This window comes from Mya arenaria, chromosome 10 (assembly GCF_026914265.1).
Source record: "Mya arenaria isolate MELC-2E11 chromosome 10, ASM2691426v1".
NCBI classification, from domain to species: domain Eukaryota; kingdom Metazoa; phylum Mollusca; class Bivalvia; order Myida; family Myidae; genus Mya; species Mya arenaria.
In genome coordinates this window covers 14678597-14698543 of record NC_069131.1, presented here as the reverse complement: position 1 = coordinate 14698543, position 19947 = coordinate 14678597, and the positions used below count along the sequence as shown (strand labels likewise).

The 19947-nt window shown below is 37.6% G+C and overlaps 1 protein-coding gene across 1 annotated transcript; it reads right to left on the bottom strand.

Moving 5' to 3' along the window:
* Positions 1-7230: 7230 nt before the first annotated feature.
* On the bottom strand, positions 7231-17301 carry LOC128204355 (uncharacterized). The gene is made up of 3 exons (XM_052905771.1): positions 17171-17301; positions 11853-12199; positions 7231-8106 (listed from the first exon to the last, which is right to left on the bottom strand). The coding sequence occupies exons 1-3, from the start codon at positions 17299-17301 to the stop codon at positions 7691-7693; spliced, it is 894 nt and encodes a 297-aa protein (XP_052761731.1). The 3' UTR covers positions 7231-7690.
* Between the last annotated feature and the right edge of the window lie 2646 nt (positions 17302-19947).

Below are 19947 nucleotides of genomic sequence, written 5' to 3'. Positions count from 1 at the left end.
TGACGGGTTAGCTGAATGTTTGCGAATGAGAAAAAAATCGTTTAATATATTTACGAGCAGCTATCGGATTCTGAGCGAATACCGTATTTTCTCTTATTATCCCAAGTTCGCATAGAAGTCAAATCTTTGCAAGATTAAGATACGACACGAAACGATACAAACGGTAATAAAAACTGCGTTTTGATGCGGATGATAATATTTCAGTGGAGTGATATTTGCATTTCACAATGACACTTGGTATTACATGACGCCAACAGATCGGAATATGGCACTCAAGTATGACACTGGAGTGTAATAAGGGCATCCATATTTGCGGTATGTATCGCGTGCGAATTTATGATGGGTATATAATAAAGCTGGATCAGAGAGATAGCTAATACACTGACTGACATATTACGTAAGTTGTGTTTGAATATTGTGATTTGCATTTTGTTTTAATTGATATTTTGAGACTCAGTGTTTAATCATGTTTGGTTTCGCAAGTGTATCGTTAGTTACAGTCATCAACTAAGCAATAGTTTCTCTTTAGATGACTACAGATACGGCTAATATTTTAAAACCGGACTAAAGGCTAACCATTTCAGATTTACTTTGTGCAATATTACGGTAGTTTAGATGTACTTGGAGCAGTTTAAAAATGATAAGTTTATGCTAAAGGCCTATTACTCTGATCTAACCAGATATATATGAGCCCCGACAAGTAGAATGAAGTCTTAAAGTAACATTTTTAACTTAATACGTTTTTTGGCAATCAACTTTAAAATATCCATTATCTTTTATACATGTAATATATAAGGAAACACCGGTTACGTTGCGGTTAAAGTAAGACGTCATATTGTTGGCGAAATTACTTCTTATTTTTTATAAGATCCAATTTTTCTTGTCGCGGTTCGATGTACCATTTGGAGATGGGCGGCTGGTTATCATTTATCCTGCACGAAAAATCTAGCAAAAAGAAGGTTGATATGTATTTAAGTATTTAAGTAGCTCTGTTTTGCGTCAAAACGTGTGCCCTGCATTCAAAACATGTGTGGCGTTTTATTAATGATTGTTAATACATATAGTTCCGTGCTGGTATGTCATGTTTTTTTTTATAGAAGAAAAGCTTTCTTCTAGATTGTGTAAGCTACTAGCAAAATACCTGGCTCATAGAAAGTGTGGCCTGTAATGTAGACGTTAACACCGGTATCCTTGTCGAGAGAAACAGTCAACGACGAAACTGCTTCAAAATGCCAATTATCACACACCCAAGTTAACCATTGTTTGTGAAAATGACGTAGATCGCCTTCATCAATTAGAGAAAGAGGTACGGGCACCACCGGAAAACTATTTTACTGTGATGCCCGTCCTTTGTTAGTAGCTTACATAGAAGTTAGAAATTTTAACGAGAATTGGACTCTGTTGACATTTTCGCCGGGCAAACATTCTTCACTTGGTTTATATTACAGTAAACGGTACTTCTGAATTTTGTCAACTGTCATTTTATGTTTAAGGCGATGTATTATTATATAGATCAATTTTGAAAAAAGAAAATTTAAACATAATCAAGGAATATACTTAGGCAATAATGCGTGAAAAAAGACAAGTGAGATATGCACACAACAAAATAATCAAGATATAATTGAGAAGGACGCCTTTAATCTTGTAAAATATCTGGAGTCTGTCAATCTTTCAGGCAATTAGATTTGTAGACTAGTTTCACTTATAGAACAGAACAGATAATATATTTAGACTTAGTACTAGGTAACAATAATATTTTGTATAAAACACAATAAATATTGAATACACAGTAATCCAAATAGAAAAAGAATACACTCAGATTCTAATGATATGCATATAATAAAATAAGGTGAGGATGAACAATATTTATATATTTTTAGTTTATAAATCTAAAAATTCAAAGAAACACTTGTGTATGAAAAGCCAACATAAAAAATAAATTCTTAATAAAGTCATTTATTATAACTTTGTCATCTGAAGAGAGTTTTTTTTTTTTCAAATGCAAACTTTTCTCCTAGATATGTATGGTTGCATTAAATAATTTAATTGAAATTGTACAATACGGCAAATTATTTCAGGCAACACCTACACAATGGGGGAAATCAAGTATACATTGGGATAGATTCTCTACTTCTGGTGAGTAAACGAACGATATCCCATAGTGCATTGCAGATTTCGTATTAACTGATTGAATTAAGGTCGAAATCGAGATGATAAATTGAAATTACTGAACACATATTTTGGCAAACCGACTAAAACATCAATTTTAAAATCGTAAAATCCAAACACGAAAGCAGGTTTAACTACTAGAGCATATATATATATATATATATATATATATATATCTGTATATTTGCATCCATAAAATTATTTTAGATATTAAACGAGGACGAACGTTAATGACCTTGAACTCAAATCGTACAGATAATGCATCGTGCATACAAAAGCATTTAATAACGTTTTCAATAAACGATATGGTGTTTGATTAAGAAAATATTTTTTGTAACATTAATCATTTCTTAAGCGACTGCACATCAAAGACGAAGATAAATATAATATTGATATGCTTTCAGTGTGTTCATCTAATACGCTGTGTATCCCACAGGCGTAAGTTAGTCTCTTTTGCGTACAGTAATGGATGCAGTACTATTCGTAGAAGCGGTAGTGGTTGTGGTTAATGCTGCGGTTGTGGTCTCGGTAGTTGGTAGAGGTAGTGGTAGTAGTTGAAGTAGCAATAGAAGTAATTGCAGTAGTATTAGCTTTATTAGTAGTAGTAATAGTATTAGTAGTAGTAGTAGTAGTAGTAGTAGTGGTAGTAGTAGTAGTAGTAGTAGTAGTAGTAGTAGTAGTAGTAGTAGTAGTTGTAGTAGTAGTAGTAGTAGTAGTAGTAGTAGTAGTAGTAGTAGTAGTAGTAGTAGTAGTAATAGTAGTAGTAGTAGTAGTAGTAGTAGTGGTGGTGGTGGTGGTGGTGGTGGTGGTGGTGGTGGTGCAGTCATCACATTCAACAATCCTTATTCGAATACTTTGGAAATATTTAGTTTGAAGTACTAAGAAAACCTTCTTATACGGTTTGGTGATCTTAACCCATCTCACATAGGCCCTGGCCGGGAATCGAACCGGGAAACTTTGGTGAGAGGCAAGTGTGCTGACAGACAATTTGTAAAACTGTATATTATTTTCACACAATAGTAAACTATTACAGCAGATACTTTCCTAACAAAACTTTAAGGCCCATTAGGTGCATGTTGGTGTAATCAAATGTGTATTTATCTGAATCTTTTGAAAAATATAAACATGCGATCAGTTTTAAATTGAAAATCATTTCATATAAATATTTTATTTTCTTACAAAATAAAGATTAAAAAATGTAACGCCTTTAACAGGCATCAAACCATTGTCATATCGGTCTGCATGTGGGGAGCATACCACAAGAAGTTTCACGTTACCAGATATTTTCCTAAGGTGTTATTAAAATTATAATTGTAATTTGGCAGATTTCTCAACATTGCATTGAAATATGTAAATAGTAATGTTTATTTTCTGTCTGTAACAAGATACTCTGGTCAAAACAAAATGTGTGCCTTTAAACTTTCATATTTTAAATTATAAAGTATGTAAAATAGTATATTAACATAGCATATTAATTTGGTATTTGTCTTGTCATGTGTAATTAAAACGGTATGTAAGAGAAATAATTTGAAGCTAAATCGGATTATGATCACCCTTGATAATTTTATTTTTTTATTCAATGTTGTTTGTTTGAATAGTTAATGCATATATTTTGCTGGTTACTTGCACACGAAACGTTTGAAGCAAGAACAGTTTCTCTTCTGATGGGGGTGCCAGTGTTCTCAGCGTTTTGTGGGGGCGGGGGACTGGAGTACCTTGAGAAAACCTTGAGAAAACCTGCTTGTACGGCTTGGTGATTACAAACCAACTATTTCGCCCAGGCCGCAAATATTGGTTACAGGCGAGTGTGCTATCTGGAAAACCGGCAGTAAAATGTGTATATTTTCACATATTAGTAAACTATAAAAGCAGATATTTTCTAGTTTTGATGTAAACAATTGTGAAATATATCAGATTATGTCGAAAAACATAACCATGTTTTAAGTTTTAAATTGAAAATATTTTCATAAAAATATAATATAAAAAATGTTCCATGTTCAACTTGATAGATAATTGCCTAACGTGTTATGAAACTTAAAAGCTTAACTTATAATTTGGCAGATTTGTCAACACTATCTTAAGAATTGTACTCTGAATTGTATCCCTATGTCTGCAGATAGAGTTGGAACCCCTAATCATAGAAGTACTTGGGGTTCACTTATTAGTTATTACTTTTTTTATTTTTAAGTTTACTCAAGTTAATGCATACTTTGAGAAGATTTACCTTTTACGTTTTTACTTTATTCGGGATTGTTGGGATAAGAGTGAGGTTGTGCTCACAAACTGGTTTAAACCCCCACTAAATTTACATTTAAATGACCATTCAAAGGCGGTACATAACAATCCTTGATAAAACACAGTTTTTTTTATAAAGTATATATGTACTGTTTTGTTTGAGGAGTTTTGTGCTGTTGTTCCATGTTTCTAGTTTGTGATTGTTTTTTTTCTTCTGTTCTATGTCTTTTGCGTTCAGCCTTTGCCATTTAACGGGCTTTATGTTTAAACTACTGAGCTTGTTTCTGTAGTTTTTCATATAAATATTGTTAACATTCAAATGTTTATTATCTGTAGGTAAGTTGAACAACAGTTTAAACAAAGCAAACATTTTCGTTGTCATGTTTCGCGTTAAGGTAAAAGGTTAATAAAAATGTTTGAAGACTTATTACATCCAGTTATTTCTTTCTTTGCTTGCCAAATAAATGTGCCTCTAAACTTTCATAAGTGTCCATTATAAACTATGTAAAATAACATTTACTCTGGGCTTTTGTCTGGTAATGTGTACTTATAAAGGTATGTATTGAAATTGATTAGTGATAAATCGGATTTCGACCATCCTTGATCGTTTTACTTTTGTGTAATAAAGTTTAAAAGTAAAGTTTCAAATCAAGTCGATATGACTTCCTTATTTTACATCGGGAGCATTTCTTTCGAAGTCTTAACGATATAGACATGAAACTTCATATTTAGATAAATTTACATGTGCAGTCCACAGTAACCGTTCACTCTGCGATATTGTTTGAGTTTCTTCCCTATTTAATTTTTTTAATTTTCATACTTATGTTTTGTCCGACCATAACGCCAAATAACAAATATCTAACGGGGTATTGATTTTCAATTTCATATACATGTGTATCTTAATGAGGAGAGGTGCACTGTTTTAAAAAGATAACTATTGTCGACATCCAATTACTTTCGTCTGTCATTCAGCAAGTGAGATACACTGCAAGGGAGATACTATACTTCATTCGGCTGGAAATATTGGCAGTCAGTGGCTGCTCTTGTTGAAGCATTTGATTCATGTCAATGATGTTTGTTAAAAGATATTCATGTTTAATACATATAACGTCAAGCGTACATGTACATGAATGAATGGATCCAACAAGAAATATTCCCCACTGATGATCTTTTTCCTTCTGATCATTATGAACATTTTTAAGAGTTGCACAAGTTGTGTCTTTAAGGGGTTCACTCGCAGATTATTTTGGGCATACATTTGATAACCATTGTCCAAACTTAGTTTTACTCACTAAATTATGCCAAAATTAACAGGAACTGTTGGATATTTATTTAAACATCATTTTTGTATATCGAATAGGTCGATTTGCAATAGCGTAACTAATAACTTGCAGCAACATTGAGCTATTAATGTTACATTTTAAATAGTCATTAACAACAGAGCTTTTATTAGGACTTTTGATGATGTTTTACCATTGAAATATTCATTTTGCTCACAATTCAAACATTTTATTTTGAAGTCTGAAGAACATTACGTCAATAATCTCTTTAAATATGATACACTGTCGTTCAAAAAACGGAAACACATACTAAATTGATAAAAAAAAAACCTAAAAGTGTTTCAAGTGTTTATAATAAGACATTTGCGTTAACGCTAAACATAATTAACTAAGTTTGTGTTATGGAATAACATTCTGTATTATTCATTGTAACAAAGATTTAAATAAAAAAGAATAACTTATCAAGAATGTCATGTTCATTGTACAAAATTGTCAAACAATACTCAGTCTGCTTATGCTCGGTAATACATGATTATGACGTTCAAATTGTCAATTGAATAACGTTATTTATCATGATTCTGCTGCAATACTGCGATTGAGTTTAAGATCGATGCTGCAATGTGTCTCGTTAGTATGTTGTTGTTGTTGTTGTTGTGGGATTTTTACAAAATCGGTCATAGTTTTGGCATATACTTGGTCACATCGTCTTGAAAAAACGTTACAATTGGCCCTAACTCGAAAATATGATAAGATATTCAGATTAACAAATATCGGTGAGAGTTGTTCACATGTGTAACTAGGCTCATAATTCAAGATTGTAATTGTAGTGGAGTAGTTGTCATCATCATCATCATCATCATCATCATCATCATCGCCATCGCCATCATCATCATCATCATCATCATCATTACCATCATCATCACATTCAGCACCACCATCAACACATACCAGCATTATCATTATATCATCATCTGCCGCAGCACCAGCACCAGCAGCAACAACACTGCCGAACAGCATAATTACTTACACGATTATCATTATATTGACCATCATAAAGCATATGTAAACTAATTTTCTAGACACAAAAGCTAGATGAAAATACTACAACTAGTAACAGTTGTTGTAGCAATTATTTTTATATCTCTAGTTAAAGTTGTTGGAATATAACTCAATACAGTGTTTTTGTATTTAATTGAATACGATTAAATCGATAAAATGTTGCACGTTGCACAACGAGCAACATTGAATGGTAGACGAGTAAATAGTTTGCAGATCAGAAAAGTTTGTAAAGGTTTGTCATGACAGCTATGATTTCGAAATATTACCATAACATTTGACCTAGAGTTTGCTTCCAAAATATGTTGATATTGAGATAAACACAATGATGATACAAGCATTGCCATGTCAAAAAAATATTGCCTAGCGATTTTATCAGCTTTATTTGTTATGGGCATATTTTGAAAGTTATTTGTTTATTTCTGACAAGTCAATATTATATAAAATTAAAAGTTGCAAAACAAAAAGTCTTCTATATTTAACACTGATTTATTAGTTTGTAATATACATTTAATTTATTGTTATTAATGACATGTATTCACAAACCAACAAAACAAACGACTATCTGGAAGAAGAGTTTTAAACAACGGATTGACCTTGACCTTTGACTCTATGGCCTCAAATTCAATAGGAGAAACAGATACATTCACTCCCGATTAAATACAAATAAAGTTTATTTAGAATCGGCAAAACATAAAACATGTGGATACAGCAATCTGAGTTATAATACAAATAAAATTCAATTTAACGTATGTGCTTTCAGTTTTACAGGCGGTGTTCACATACGATATCTAACAATGTATTACGACGGGAAATGATAACAAAATAAGTCGCGCGATCATCCCTATTAATCTTATTTTTAAAATAACTTTTCGTATTTTTTTCGAAATTAACTTTCACATTTATTGTATCTTTTCTGCCGTTTCGGTTTTTAAGAACAATGACCTAAGTCAGTTGTGAATGAGAGCACCACCAAAACTGGTCCATTGGTGTGGATGACTCTCATACAGTTGTCTGCTCGAGTCCCCACTGGAGCATTGTACCCAGACAGTTTCACCGGTATCAAGCTGAACAAACACTTGACTACTAGAACAGGAATAAGCGTCCTTGTCATACTGTAGACTTGCCATGAGGACTGAGCCTTCCTTCACTATCTGGAGATAAGCATGTTTATTTGAAGTTGTACAAGTTTGCATGAAAAACATGTAGAGTCCCCGTACTGGAGCTGTGAACTTGCCCGTGGTGGAGCTGTAGCCGCTTCCCTGGTTGGTCTCCACTGTCTTGTTCACTATCACCTCGCCTGTAGACAGGCTGGTGGTCTGTGGAACGTGAGCGTTGAAGTACACCAGTGGAGTAGCGATTTGGTCTGAAAAATGATTGTGACATATTTATAGATATCAATTATAGTTTTTTTGTGAGAGTGGATAATTTTACTTGGCATTATTGTTACGAAATGATAAAAGTGCTAGCTTATTTATCAAACGATAGAAGTAGGCGTAGCAAAATGAAGACTTTAGTTTGATAACTCTTATGTTGCCTTTCATTTTGTAGATAAGATATATAAAATCAGTTCATATTTAACAAGACTCACACTCCATATAATGTTGAAAACATTTTTTTTTTCAATTTTTCTTACTTTTATGAGAAGACTAAACAGCTAATGCGATAAACTAATTCTGATATAATTATATTTATACAATTCAATTTTCAAAAGCATTACTTAAATTGTCAGCAAAATAGATTTTCATTCCCTACCATTTTTAAAAAAAATATATAATAACTTAAGGTGGAATGCGACCATGAGCGAATTTTCGAGTTAATTTCTGTAAATTTGTATACGAATAGAAGAGCATATGCCCAGTTAGGGAATATTTTTACTTTTTCATTATTCGGAACAGTTTTGAAACTTTGAGTCTCCAATATATACCACTGACGTCAATTTTGAGATGTCTGTCTTTTTTTAGCGATCCAGCTACAATAACCGATGTTTTCATCACTTCTTTATTCACCGCTATGAAATGTCAACATCAAGTGCTTCTTGTGAAAATGTTCACGGACATACTTGTATTTCTCTTATATTACGTTTTTTTTTTATTTTAAATTCGTCTAAAACGTCATTTTTCGCGAGAAAAAAGGTGTCATGTTTTGCTGAAAACAAATGCACCTCTTTTATTTTTAAAAAAAAACTGTTCGTTTAAATTTTGATTGTTTTAAATACATGTATTCATTTTTTATTACAAATCGCCTGATATCAAGAAAAGTGTACCTTACCGACTTCGTTTTTGCACAGTATCAACTAATCTAACCCATATACCTGTTTTTTATTCAAAAGGTATTGTATTAAAACGTTTAACACGACGTTAATCGAAATATTATTTATGTTCATAAGAGTTTTGTATAAACCACTGGTAAATACTATATTACATTTATTGTTTATTTTTGTTAGATTTATAATATAACATTGTTTTCTTCGGTTGAAGTCCGAATATTAAACATTGTCAAATCAGTATAGCACTGATCATAAATGAACAGATTCAATTGTTTCTATAGTCAATCATATTATGGTTACACCTTACTAAATTGAATTTATTAATTGTATGTTTTTATACAACGATAACCGATTGGCTACATCAAACTAAGAACCAAATCACTGACCTCTATTATCGCGTATTTTATTACATTTTGCTCCGATAATGACAAAAAGAAATCAACTTGGATGATGTTTAAATGGGGGTGGGGGCGGTTGCACCACGCTTACTGATTGGATCCATTTGTGCTTATTACGATGTAGATTTCTGTCGATTATCTGTTTTTTTGTTTGTATGTTATGTTTTGTGAATGAAATGAATGTCACACGCTGAATTTACTATGCTTTTGCTTAGTCTAGGGCCTTTTGACTGCAGATCTATGATGATATTTATCGAAAAAAATGGTAAATGATAAAGTAGTTGAACTATTTGTTGTGGTGTTAATACTGTTTATGAATATATAAAAAACAAAGCACTGATCAGCATAGTCCCATGCCTTTATATATTGTTGATGTGTATAATCAAATTATTCTTATTCGGCAATTGAGATTGCTAAATCATTTAGAAAGCCTCTCATTAAATTGCCGTCATCCGACGGTGTATAAAATTGGTTATTTAGCGCCTTACAAATATCCCTTACATACAACTTATCAGAGTTTTCTAATAAACAAGACACTCTAAAATTTATAATCTTACCATTAAATTAACAAAAACAATGAGTTCGATTAACGTCATGGTGAACGTTTTAATACAATATGTATTGAATAAGAAACAGATACAGGGGTAATATTATTTGAAATTGCGCAAAAACAAAGTCGGTAAGGTACACTTTTCTTGATATTCGGCGATTTGTAATAAAAAAATGAATACCTGTATTTAAAAAAATAAAATATTAAACAAAAGGCGCACTTTTTTCAGCGGAACACGACGCAGTTTTTCCCGCGGAATTTGACGTTTTAGTTAAATTGAAAATAAAAAAACCCGTAAATAATAAGAAAGAAAGATATATGTCCGTGAACGTTACCACAAGACGAACTATAGGTTGAAATATCATAGCGGTGAACGAAGAATTGATGAAAATATCGGTTATTGTAACGGGAACGCAAAAAAAGACAGACGTTTCAAAATTGACGTCAGTGGTATATTTTGAAGACTTGTAGTTTCAAAATGTTCCGAATATTGAAAAGGTAAAAAGCAGTCCCTTACTGGGCATATGCTCTTCTATTCGTATACCAATTTCCAGAAATTAACTCGAAATTGAAAATACGTAAAATATTGCATATAGTGAGTGGCTAGTATCTTTAAGGGTCCTGCATAAGTTTCAGAAATATATTTAAAAGCTTTACAGCTTTTAATTTATTGGTTCGTCACAATACCATTATACTTTAATATATAATGTATAAAATGTGCAGCTAACAATGTACATTTCGATTTTGCGATAATTTCCTGAAGGAAAGAATCTTTCCATTCGATGGAAGCGCATGGAATCAAATTTGTCCAAACTGCATCATAGATTAACTTAGGGAAGATGATCGTGTTTTTAACATCGATAATAAAAGAAGAAGAAAACTGTACTAAACATATTATCTGAATTAAAGGAAGGCGAAAGGACTGTCAATCAAATGGGTAAATGATCGGTAAATGTAAAGCGAACATATTTAAATCGGTATTTCCGGACTGGCATTAAGATAGTAACGATTCCCACATTGCGCTACGACAGTTTATAGTTTAAGGTTAAATAGATTCCTGTGAAATGACGGTTTCATTTTTGCGCCGTTCATAAACACTCAATAACAACACTTTCAAATACTACAACTGTGTGAGTTGGTATCTTCTAATAATTAAAAAAATCATTTTATGTTATAAATAGATGACATGAAATAATTTATTAATGAATAATATTGGGCAAAACTAATAATCAGACTAGGTACTGGACGATGCCCGTCCGTATGCCGCAAGTAAAACTATAATATCATCGTGTAATAATAATAATAATAATTATAATAACAATACTACTACTACTTCTACTACTACTACTACTACTACTACTACCACTACCACTACCACTACCACTACTACTACTACTACTACTACTACTACTACTACTACTACTACTACTAATAATAATAATAATAATAATAATAATAATTATAATAATAATACTAATAATAATAATAATAATAATAATAATATTTTTGAACGTGTGTTGTTTTGTTTTTTTGAAAACGTGCAAATGATTTCTGAAGAGAAGTTTCCCATATAGACAGAAAGTGAAAACTAGCTGCGCCCCTTGTGGCCATGTTATTTATGAATCGACATGGGGTGCAGGAAATTGATATAAGGTCAGTTAAGAAACATATCTGTTAAAATGGAAAGTTATGATCAAAGCGGAATAAAATAATTTTAATCAGTATTCATCCGAACTTATTTCATTCTTAGTTTAAACGTTCTCACACCACTTCATTTTTAAAGTGCACAACATCTTATCTAAATAAAAAAGAAGCAAATTTTATAAACAGTGTTTTTTTTACGAAGTCGGCCATTTCATTTTTTAAAATGCGTAAAAGCTAAAACCTGAACTAACCTTTTATATCATTGAAGGCGGCAATGGTTTGTTCTAACGTAGTGTTAGAATCGGAAACTATCTTCTCCAGTGTGCTGGACTGGTTTTTCTCGACATCCTCCATGAGCGAAACCAGTTTTCGTTCTGCTTGCTCCTGTTGGTCTTTAAGGACATCAACGGTCGCATGTAAACGTTCGTTTTCTTCCTTTATCCGCGTTAGATCTTCCTCAACTGTTTTGCTCACAGCCTTGTTTTCCTTTAACACATTCTCAAAAGCGAACTCTATGCGAATCATTCTCTCGAGCACCTTTTCTTCGTAGTCGTATTTTGAGCACTCTGGACACGATGGCTCGGAGGCCACGGTCAAGCTGACCAATAACAACAGCTGAATTAGATGTTACTGTTAGTTGACAGGTTTGCTGAATGTTCGCGAATGAGAAAATTACCGTTAAATATATATAAGTGCAGCTACAGGATGCTGAATGAATACCGTATTTTCTCAAATTTTCCTCATCGAAAATTAAAATGCTGCAAGGTTTAGCGACGCCACGGAATGATACAAAGGGTTTTATTAGAATTATGTTTTGATGCGGATGGTAGTATTTGAATGGAGTGAAATTTTGCAAATTCTAATTCCACGAGGCACTATAATTCGAAATCTGCAAAAGTCTACGAGAGATCAAAACGCAATACTATTAACTGTTTTATTTTAAATATTACTGGTTATAGTCATTTAAAAGTACATGATTTAATTATAAATGTCATTTGAATGACGCACTGTTTTCTTTCCTGACTTCATTTTAACATTTCACAATGACATTTGTTAACACGTGACGTGATTGCAGATTGGAATACTGTCGTATTACACTGGAGTTGATTAAGGACAACCGCATTTTGTAATATGTATTGCCAGAGGATTTATGATAGATATACAATGAAGCGGGATACCGAGTACCATTAAAAAGGATTGATTTATTATCTCGTTAACTGGATCATCAACGCATTGTTATTTATCTTTATATTTTTGACGATTACATAAAATCCAGGTTTTAGATGAAAAGTTAAAAATATATCTTTATTCGTACCTTTCTAAACATGTACTCGTGGTTCGTATTATATCAACTAAACAGCTAAGGCGATGGCCGACAAATATATTATGTAGGTGGTTATTGAATCAGTTTTAAACCATGTTTGGTTTCGTAAGCGCATCGTCGGTTTAAGTTATTAGCGACGGGATGTTTTATGCTGATGTGAACTGTAAAATATAAAACCGGGCTTTCGTCTAACCATTTCAGATTTACTTTAAACAATATTACGGTAGTTTCAAAGTGCTTTGAAGAGTTTATACCAGAAACTGTATAAGTATTCCCCACCCAAGATAAAAAGATTATTTCATATTGCAGGCCTGCAATGTTGATAAAAACAGATATATAGAAGCTGCGGCAAGCAGAAATGGGTCATAATATCGTAATGTCTTGAATTCCATCAGTTTCAGTTCATACTATATGTATATATTATAGTTTGAGCAACCTATTTAATACCTTTAAAAATAAAAAAAAATAAACTTATGTTTTTAACATTTACCCTTTACCTTTATCACACATATTACATAAGGAAACAGCAGTTATGTTGTCATTAACACCAAAGTATTACGTCATTTTGTAGGTAAAATTATGTCGTATTTACTATACGACCAATTTTTGCTTGTCGCAGTTCGATGTGGCTTTTGCAGATGGGCGGCTGGTTATCATTTATCCCGAATAAAATATCTAGCAAATAGAATGTTGATCTGCCATTAAATGATAAAAAAAATGATAAAGCACCTCTGTTTAGCGTCAACATGTGTGATTAACATTCAAAACACGTCCGACGTTGCAATTATGATGTTTAAAAGAGCTGATATGTCCGTGTTTTACTTTTCTTCTGTGATGTATTGGCTGAAAACTTTTTCATACATAAACCATGAGTGTTTCCGCATTGGGTATAACAAACTAAAACTGTGAACATATTTTGAAACAAGCCTGACAACTCTAAAAAAGACAAAGAAACTAGTCTCGTGATAGTCTTGGTAAAGCTATATTGATGAGTGTGTTGTCTGTTTGTGGTGTATGTACGTTTGTGTCTCTCATTCAGTGTCGCCCTTGATCTTGTGCCTCTATAAAGGGTTCATATTTGACGTCTGTGGTGTTTGTACGTTTGTGTCTCTCGTTCAGTGTCGTTGTGATCCTGACCTTGTGCCTCTAGACTGGGTTCATATTTAACGTCTGTGGTGTGTGTACGTTTGTGTTTGCCGTTCAGTGTCGTTGTGGCCCTGACCATGTGCCTCTAGATAGGGTTCATTTTTGAAGTCTTTGGTGTTTGTACGTTTGTGTCTCCCGTTCAGTGTCGATGTGGCCCTGACCTTGTGCCTCTAGACAGGGTTCATATTTGACGTGTGTGGTGTGTGTACGTTTGTGTCTCTCGTTCAGTGTCGTTGTGGCGCTGACCTTGTGCCTCTAGACAGGGTTCATTTTTGACGTCTGTGGAGTGTGTACGTTTGTGTCTCTCGTTCAGTGTCGTTGTGATCCTGACCTTGTGCCTCTAGACTGGGTTCATATTTGACGTCTGTGGTGTGTGTACGTTTGTGTCTGCCGTTCAGAGTCGTTGTGGCCCTGACCTTGTGCCTCTAGACAGGGTTCATATTTGACGTGTGTGGTGTGTGTACGTTTGTGTCTCTCGTTCAGTGTCGTTGTGGCGCTGACCTTGTGCCTCTAGACAGGGTTCATTTTTGACGTCTGTGGAGTGTGTACGTTTGTGTCTCTCGTTCAGTGTCGTTGTGATCCTGACCTTGTGCCTCTAGACAGGGTTCATATTTGACGTCTGTGGTGTGTGTACGTTTGTGTCTCCCGTTCAGTGTCGTTGTGGCCCTGACCTTGTGCCTCTAGACAGGGTTCATATTTGACGTCTGTGGTGTGTGTACGTTTGTGTCTCTCGTTCAGTGTCGTTGTGGCACTGACCTTGTGCCTCTAGACAGGGTTCATATTTGACGTCTGTGGTGTGTGTACGTTTGTGTCTCTCGTTCAGTGTCGTTGTGATCCTGACCTTGTGCCTCTAGACAGGGTTCATATTTGACGTCTGTGGTGTGTGTACGTTTGTGTTTGCCGTTCAGTGTCGTTGTGGCCCTGACCTTGTGCCTCTAGACGGGGTTCATATTTGACGTCTGTGGTGTGTGTACGTTTGTGTCTCCCGTTCAGTGTCGTTGTGACCCTGACCTTGTGCCTCTAGACAGGGTTCATATTTGACGTGTGTGGTGTGTGTACGTTTGTGTCTCCCGTTCAGTGTCGTTGTGGCCCTGACCTTGTGCCTCTAGACAGGGTTCATATTTGACGTCTGTGGTGTGTGTACGTTTGTGTCTCCCGTTCAGTGTCGTTGTGGCCCTGACCTTGTGCCTCTAGACAGGGTTCATATTTGACGTCTGTGGTGTGTGTACGTTTGTGTCTCCCGTTCAGTGTCGTTGTGGCCCTGACCTTGTGCCTCTAGACAGGGTTCATATTTGACGTCTGTGGTGTGTGTACGTTTGTGTCTCCCGTTCAGTGTCGTTGTGGCCCTGACCTTGTGCCTCTAGACATAGTCCATATTTGACGTCTGTGGTGTGTGTACGTTTATGTCTCTCGTTCAGTGTCGTTGTGGCCCTGACCTTGTGCCTCTAGACAGGGTTCATATTTGACGTCTGTGGTGTGTGTACGTTTGTGTCTCTCGTTCAGTGTCGTTGTGGCCCTGACCTTGTGCCTCTAGACAGGGTTTATATTTGACGTCTGTGGTGTGTGTACGTTTGTGTCTCCCGTTCAGTGTCGTTGTGGCCCTGACCATGTGCCTCTAGACAGGGTTCATATTTGACGTCAGTGGTGTGTGTACGTTTGTGTCTCCCGTTCAGTGTCGTTGTGGCCCTGACCTTGTGTCTCTAGACAGGGTTTATATTTGACGTATGTTTTGTGTGTACGTTTGTGTCTCCCGTTCAGTGCCGTTGTGGCCCTGAACATGTGTCTCTAGACAGGGTTCATATTTGACGTCTGTGGTGTGTGTACGTTTGTGTCTCCCGTTCAGTGTCGTTGTGGCCCTGACCTTGTGTCTCTAGACAGGGTTTATATTTGACGTTTGTGGTGTGTGTACGTTTGTGTCTCCCGTTCAGTGTCGTTGTGGCCCTGACCTTGTGTCTCTAAACAGGGTTCATATTTGACGTATGTGGTGTGTGTACGTTTGTGTCTCTCGTTCAGTGTCGTTGTGGCCCTGACCTTGTGCCTCTAAACAGGGTTCATATTTGACGTCTGTGGTGTGTGTACGTTTGTGTCTCCCGTTCAGTGTCGTTGTGGCCCTGACCTTGTGCCTCTAGACAGGGTTTATATTTGACGTCTGTGGTGTGTGTACGTTTGTGTCTCCCGTTCAGTGTCGTTGTCGCCTTGACCTTGTGCCTCTAGACAGGGTTTATATTTGACGTCTGTGGTGTGTGTACGTTTGTGTCTCTCGTTCAGTGTCGTTGTGATCCTGACCTTGTGCCTCTAGACTGGGTTCATATTTAACGTCTGTGGTTTGTGTACGTTTGTGTTTGCCGTTCAGTGTCGTTGTGGCCCTGACCATGTGCCTCTAGATAGGGTTCATTTTTGAAGTCTGTGGTGTTTGTACGTTTGTGTCTCCCGTTCAGTGTCGTTGTGGCACTGACCTTGTGCCTCTAGACAGGGTTCATATTTGACGTCTGTGGTGTGTGTACGTTTGTGTCTCCCGTTCAGTGTCGTTGTGGCCCTGACCTTGTGCCTCTAGACAGGGTTCATATTTGACGTCTGTGGTGTGTGTACGTTTGTGTCTCTCGTTCAGTGTCGTTTTGATCCTGACCTTGTGCCTCTACACTGGGTTCATATTTGACGTGTGTGGTGTGTGTACGTTTGTGTTTGCCGTTCAGTGTCGTTGTGGCCCTGACCTTGTGCCTCTAGGCGGGGTACATATTTGACGTCTGTGGTGTGTGTACGTTTGTGTCTCTCGTTCAGTGTCGTTGTGACCCTGACCTTGTGCCTCTAGACAGGGTTCATATTTGACGTCTGTGATGTGTGTACGTTTGTGTCTCCCGTTCAGTGTCGTTGTGGCGCTGACCTTGTGCCTCTAGACAGGGTTCATATTTGACGTCTGTGGTGTGTGTACGTTTGTGTCTCCCGTTCAGTGTCGTTGTGGCCCTGACCTTGTGCCTCTAGACAGGGTTCATATTTGACGTCTGTGGTGTGTGTACGTTTGTGTCTCCCGTTCAGTGTCGTTGTGGCCCTGACCTTGTGCCTCTAGACAGGGCTCATATTTGACGTCTGTGGTGTTTGTACGTTTGTGTCTCACGTTCAGTGTCGTTGTGGCCCTGACCTTTTGCCTCTAGACAGGGTTCATATTTGATGTCTGTGGTGTTTGTACGTTTGTGTCTCCCGTTCAGTGTCGTTGTGGCCCTGACCTTGTGCATCTAGACATAGTCCATATTTGACGTATGTGGTGTGTGTACGTTTGTGTCTCTCGTTCAGTGTCGTTGTGGCCCTGACCTTGTGCCTCTAGACAGGGTTCATATTTGACGTCTGTGGTGTGTGTACGTTTGTGTCTCCCGTTCAGTGTCGTTGTGGCCCTGACCTTGTGCCTCTAGACAGGGTTTATATTTGACGTCTGTGGTGTGTGTACGTTTGTGTCTCTCGTTCAGTGTCGTTGTGGCCCTGACCTTGTGCCTCTAGACAGGGTTCATATTTGACGTCTGTGGTGTGTGTACGTTTGTGTCTCCCGTTCAGTGTCGTTGTGGCCCTGACCTTGTGCCTCTAGACAGGGTTTATATTTGACGTATGTTTTGTGTGTACGTTTGTGTCTACCGTTCAGTGCCGTTGTGGCCCTGAACATGTGTCTCTAGACAGGGTTCATATTTGACGTCTGTGGTAAGTGTACGTTTGTGTATCCCGTTCTGTGCCGTTGTGGCCCTGACCTTGTGTCTCTAGACAGGGTTTATATTTGACGTCTGTGGTGTGTGTACGTTTGTGTCTCCCGTTCAGTGTCGTTGTGGCCCTGACCTTGTGCCTCTAGACAGGGTTCATATTTGACGTCTGTGGTGTGTGTACGTTTGTGTCTCTCGTTCAGTGTCGTTGTGGCCCTGACCTTGTGCCTCTAGACAGGGTTCATATTTGACGTCTGTGGTGTGTGTACGTTTGTGTCTCCCGTTCATTGTCGTTGTGGCCCTGACCTTGTGCCTCTAGACAGTTTTCATATTTGACGTCTGTGGTGTGTGTAAGTTTGTGTCTCCCGTTCAGTGTCGTTGTGGCCCTGACCTTGTGCCTCTAGACAGGGTTCATATTTGACGTCTGTGGTGTGTGTACGTTTGTGTCTCTCGTTCAGTGTCGTTGTGGCCCTGACCTTGTGCCTCTAGACAGGGTTCATATTTGACGTCTGTGGTGTGTGTACGTTTGTGTCTCTCGTTCAGTGTCGTTGTGGCCCTGACCTTGTGCCTCTAGACAGGGTTCATATTTGACGTCTGTGGTGTGTGTACGTTTGTGTCTCTCGTTCAGTGTCGTTTTGGCCCTGACCTTGTGCCTCTAGACAGGGTTCATATTTGACGTCTGTGGTGTGTGTACGTTTGTGTCTCTCGTTCAGTGTCGTTGTGGCCCTGACCTTGTGCCTCTAGACAGGGTTCATATTTGACGTCTGTGGTGTGTGTACGTTTGTGTCTCTCGTTCAGTGTCGTTGTGGCCCTGACCTTGTGCCTCTAGACAGGGTTTATATTTGACGTCTGTGGTGTGTGTACGTTTGTGTCTCCCGTTCAGTGTCGTTGTGGCCCTGACCTTGTGCTTCTAGACAGGGTTTATATTTGACGTCTGCGGTGTTTGTACGTTTGTGACTTCCGTTCAGTGTCGTTGTGGCCCTGACCTTGTGCCTCTAGACAGGGTTCATATTTGACGTCTGTGGTGTGTGTACGTTTGTGTCTCACGTTCAGTGTCGTTGTGGCCCTGACCTTGTGCCTCTAGACAGGGTTCATATTTGACGTCTGTGGTGTGTGTACGTTTGTGTCTCCCGTTCAGTGTCGTTGTGGCCCTGACCTTGTGCATCTAGACATAGTCCATATTTGACGTATGTGGTGTGTGTACGTTTATGACTTTCGTTCAGTGTCGTTGTGGCACTGACCTTGTGCCTCTAAACAGGGTTCATATTTGACGTATGTGGTGTGTGTACGTTTGTGTCTCCCGTTCAGTGTCGTTGTGGCCCTGACCTTGTGCCTCTAGACAGGGTTTATATTTGACGTCTGTGGTGTGTGTACGTTTGTGTCTCTCGTTCAGTGTCGTTGTGGCCCTGACCTTGTGCCTCTAGACAGGGTTCATATTTGACGTCTGTGGTGTGTGTACGTTTGTGTCTCCCGTTCAGTGTCGTTGTGGCCCTGACCTTGTGTCTCTAGACAGGGTTTATATTTGACGTATGTTTTGTGTTTACGTTTGTGTCTACCGTTCAGTGCCGTTGTGGCCCTGAACATGTGTCTCTAGACAGGGTTCATATTTGACGTCTGTGGTAAGTGTACGTTTGTGTATCCCGTTCTGTGCCGTTGTGGCCCTGACCTTGTGTCTCTAGACAGGGTTTATATTTGACGTGTGAGGTGTGTGTTCGTTTGTGTCTCCCGTTCAGTGTCGTTGTGGCCCTGACCTTGTGTCTCTAGACAGGGTTCATATTTGACGTCTGTGGTGTGTGTACGTTTGTGTCTCTCGTTCAGTGTCGTTGTGGCCCTGACCTTGTGCCTCTAGACAGGGTTCATATTTGACGTCTGTGGTGTGTGTACGTTTGTGTCTCCCGTTCAGTGTCGTTGTGGCCCTGACCTTGTGCCTCTAGACAGGGTTTATATTTGACGTCTGTGGTGTGTGTACGTTTGTGTCTCCCGTTCAGTGTCGTTGTGGCCCTGACCTTGTGCCTCTAGACAGGGTTCATATTTGACGTCTGTGGTGTGTGTACGTTTGTGTCTCTCGTTCAGTGTCGTTGTGGCCCTGACCTTGTGCCTCTAGACAGGGTTCATATTTGACGTCTGTGGTGTGTGTACGTTTGTGTCTCTCGTTCAGTGTCGTTGTGGCCCTGACCTTGTGCCTCTAGACAGGGT

Bases quoted from the DNA above. Each gene is read 5' to 3' on its own strand.
- LOC128204355 (XM_052905771.1), bottom strand. From the start codon at position 17,301: ATGCACAAGGTCAGGGCCACAACGACACTGAACGGGAGACACAAACGT. The intron at 12,200-17,170 runs GTACAAACACCA...GTTATTGGTCAG, and splicing joins ACTGAACGTGAGACACAAAC to CTTGACCGTGGCCTCCGAGC. The intron at 8,107-11,852 runs GTTAGTTCAGGT...ATCATTTTTCAG, and splicing joins CGCCTTCAATGATATAAAAG to ACCAAATCGCTACTCCACTG.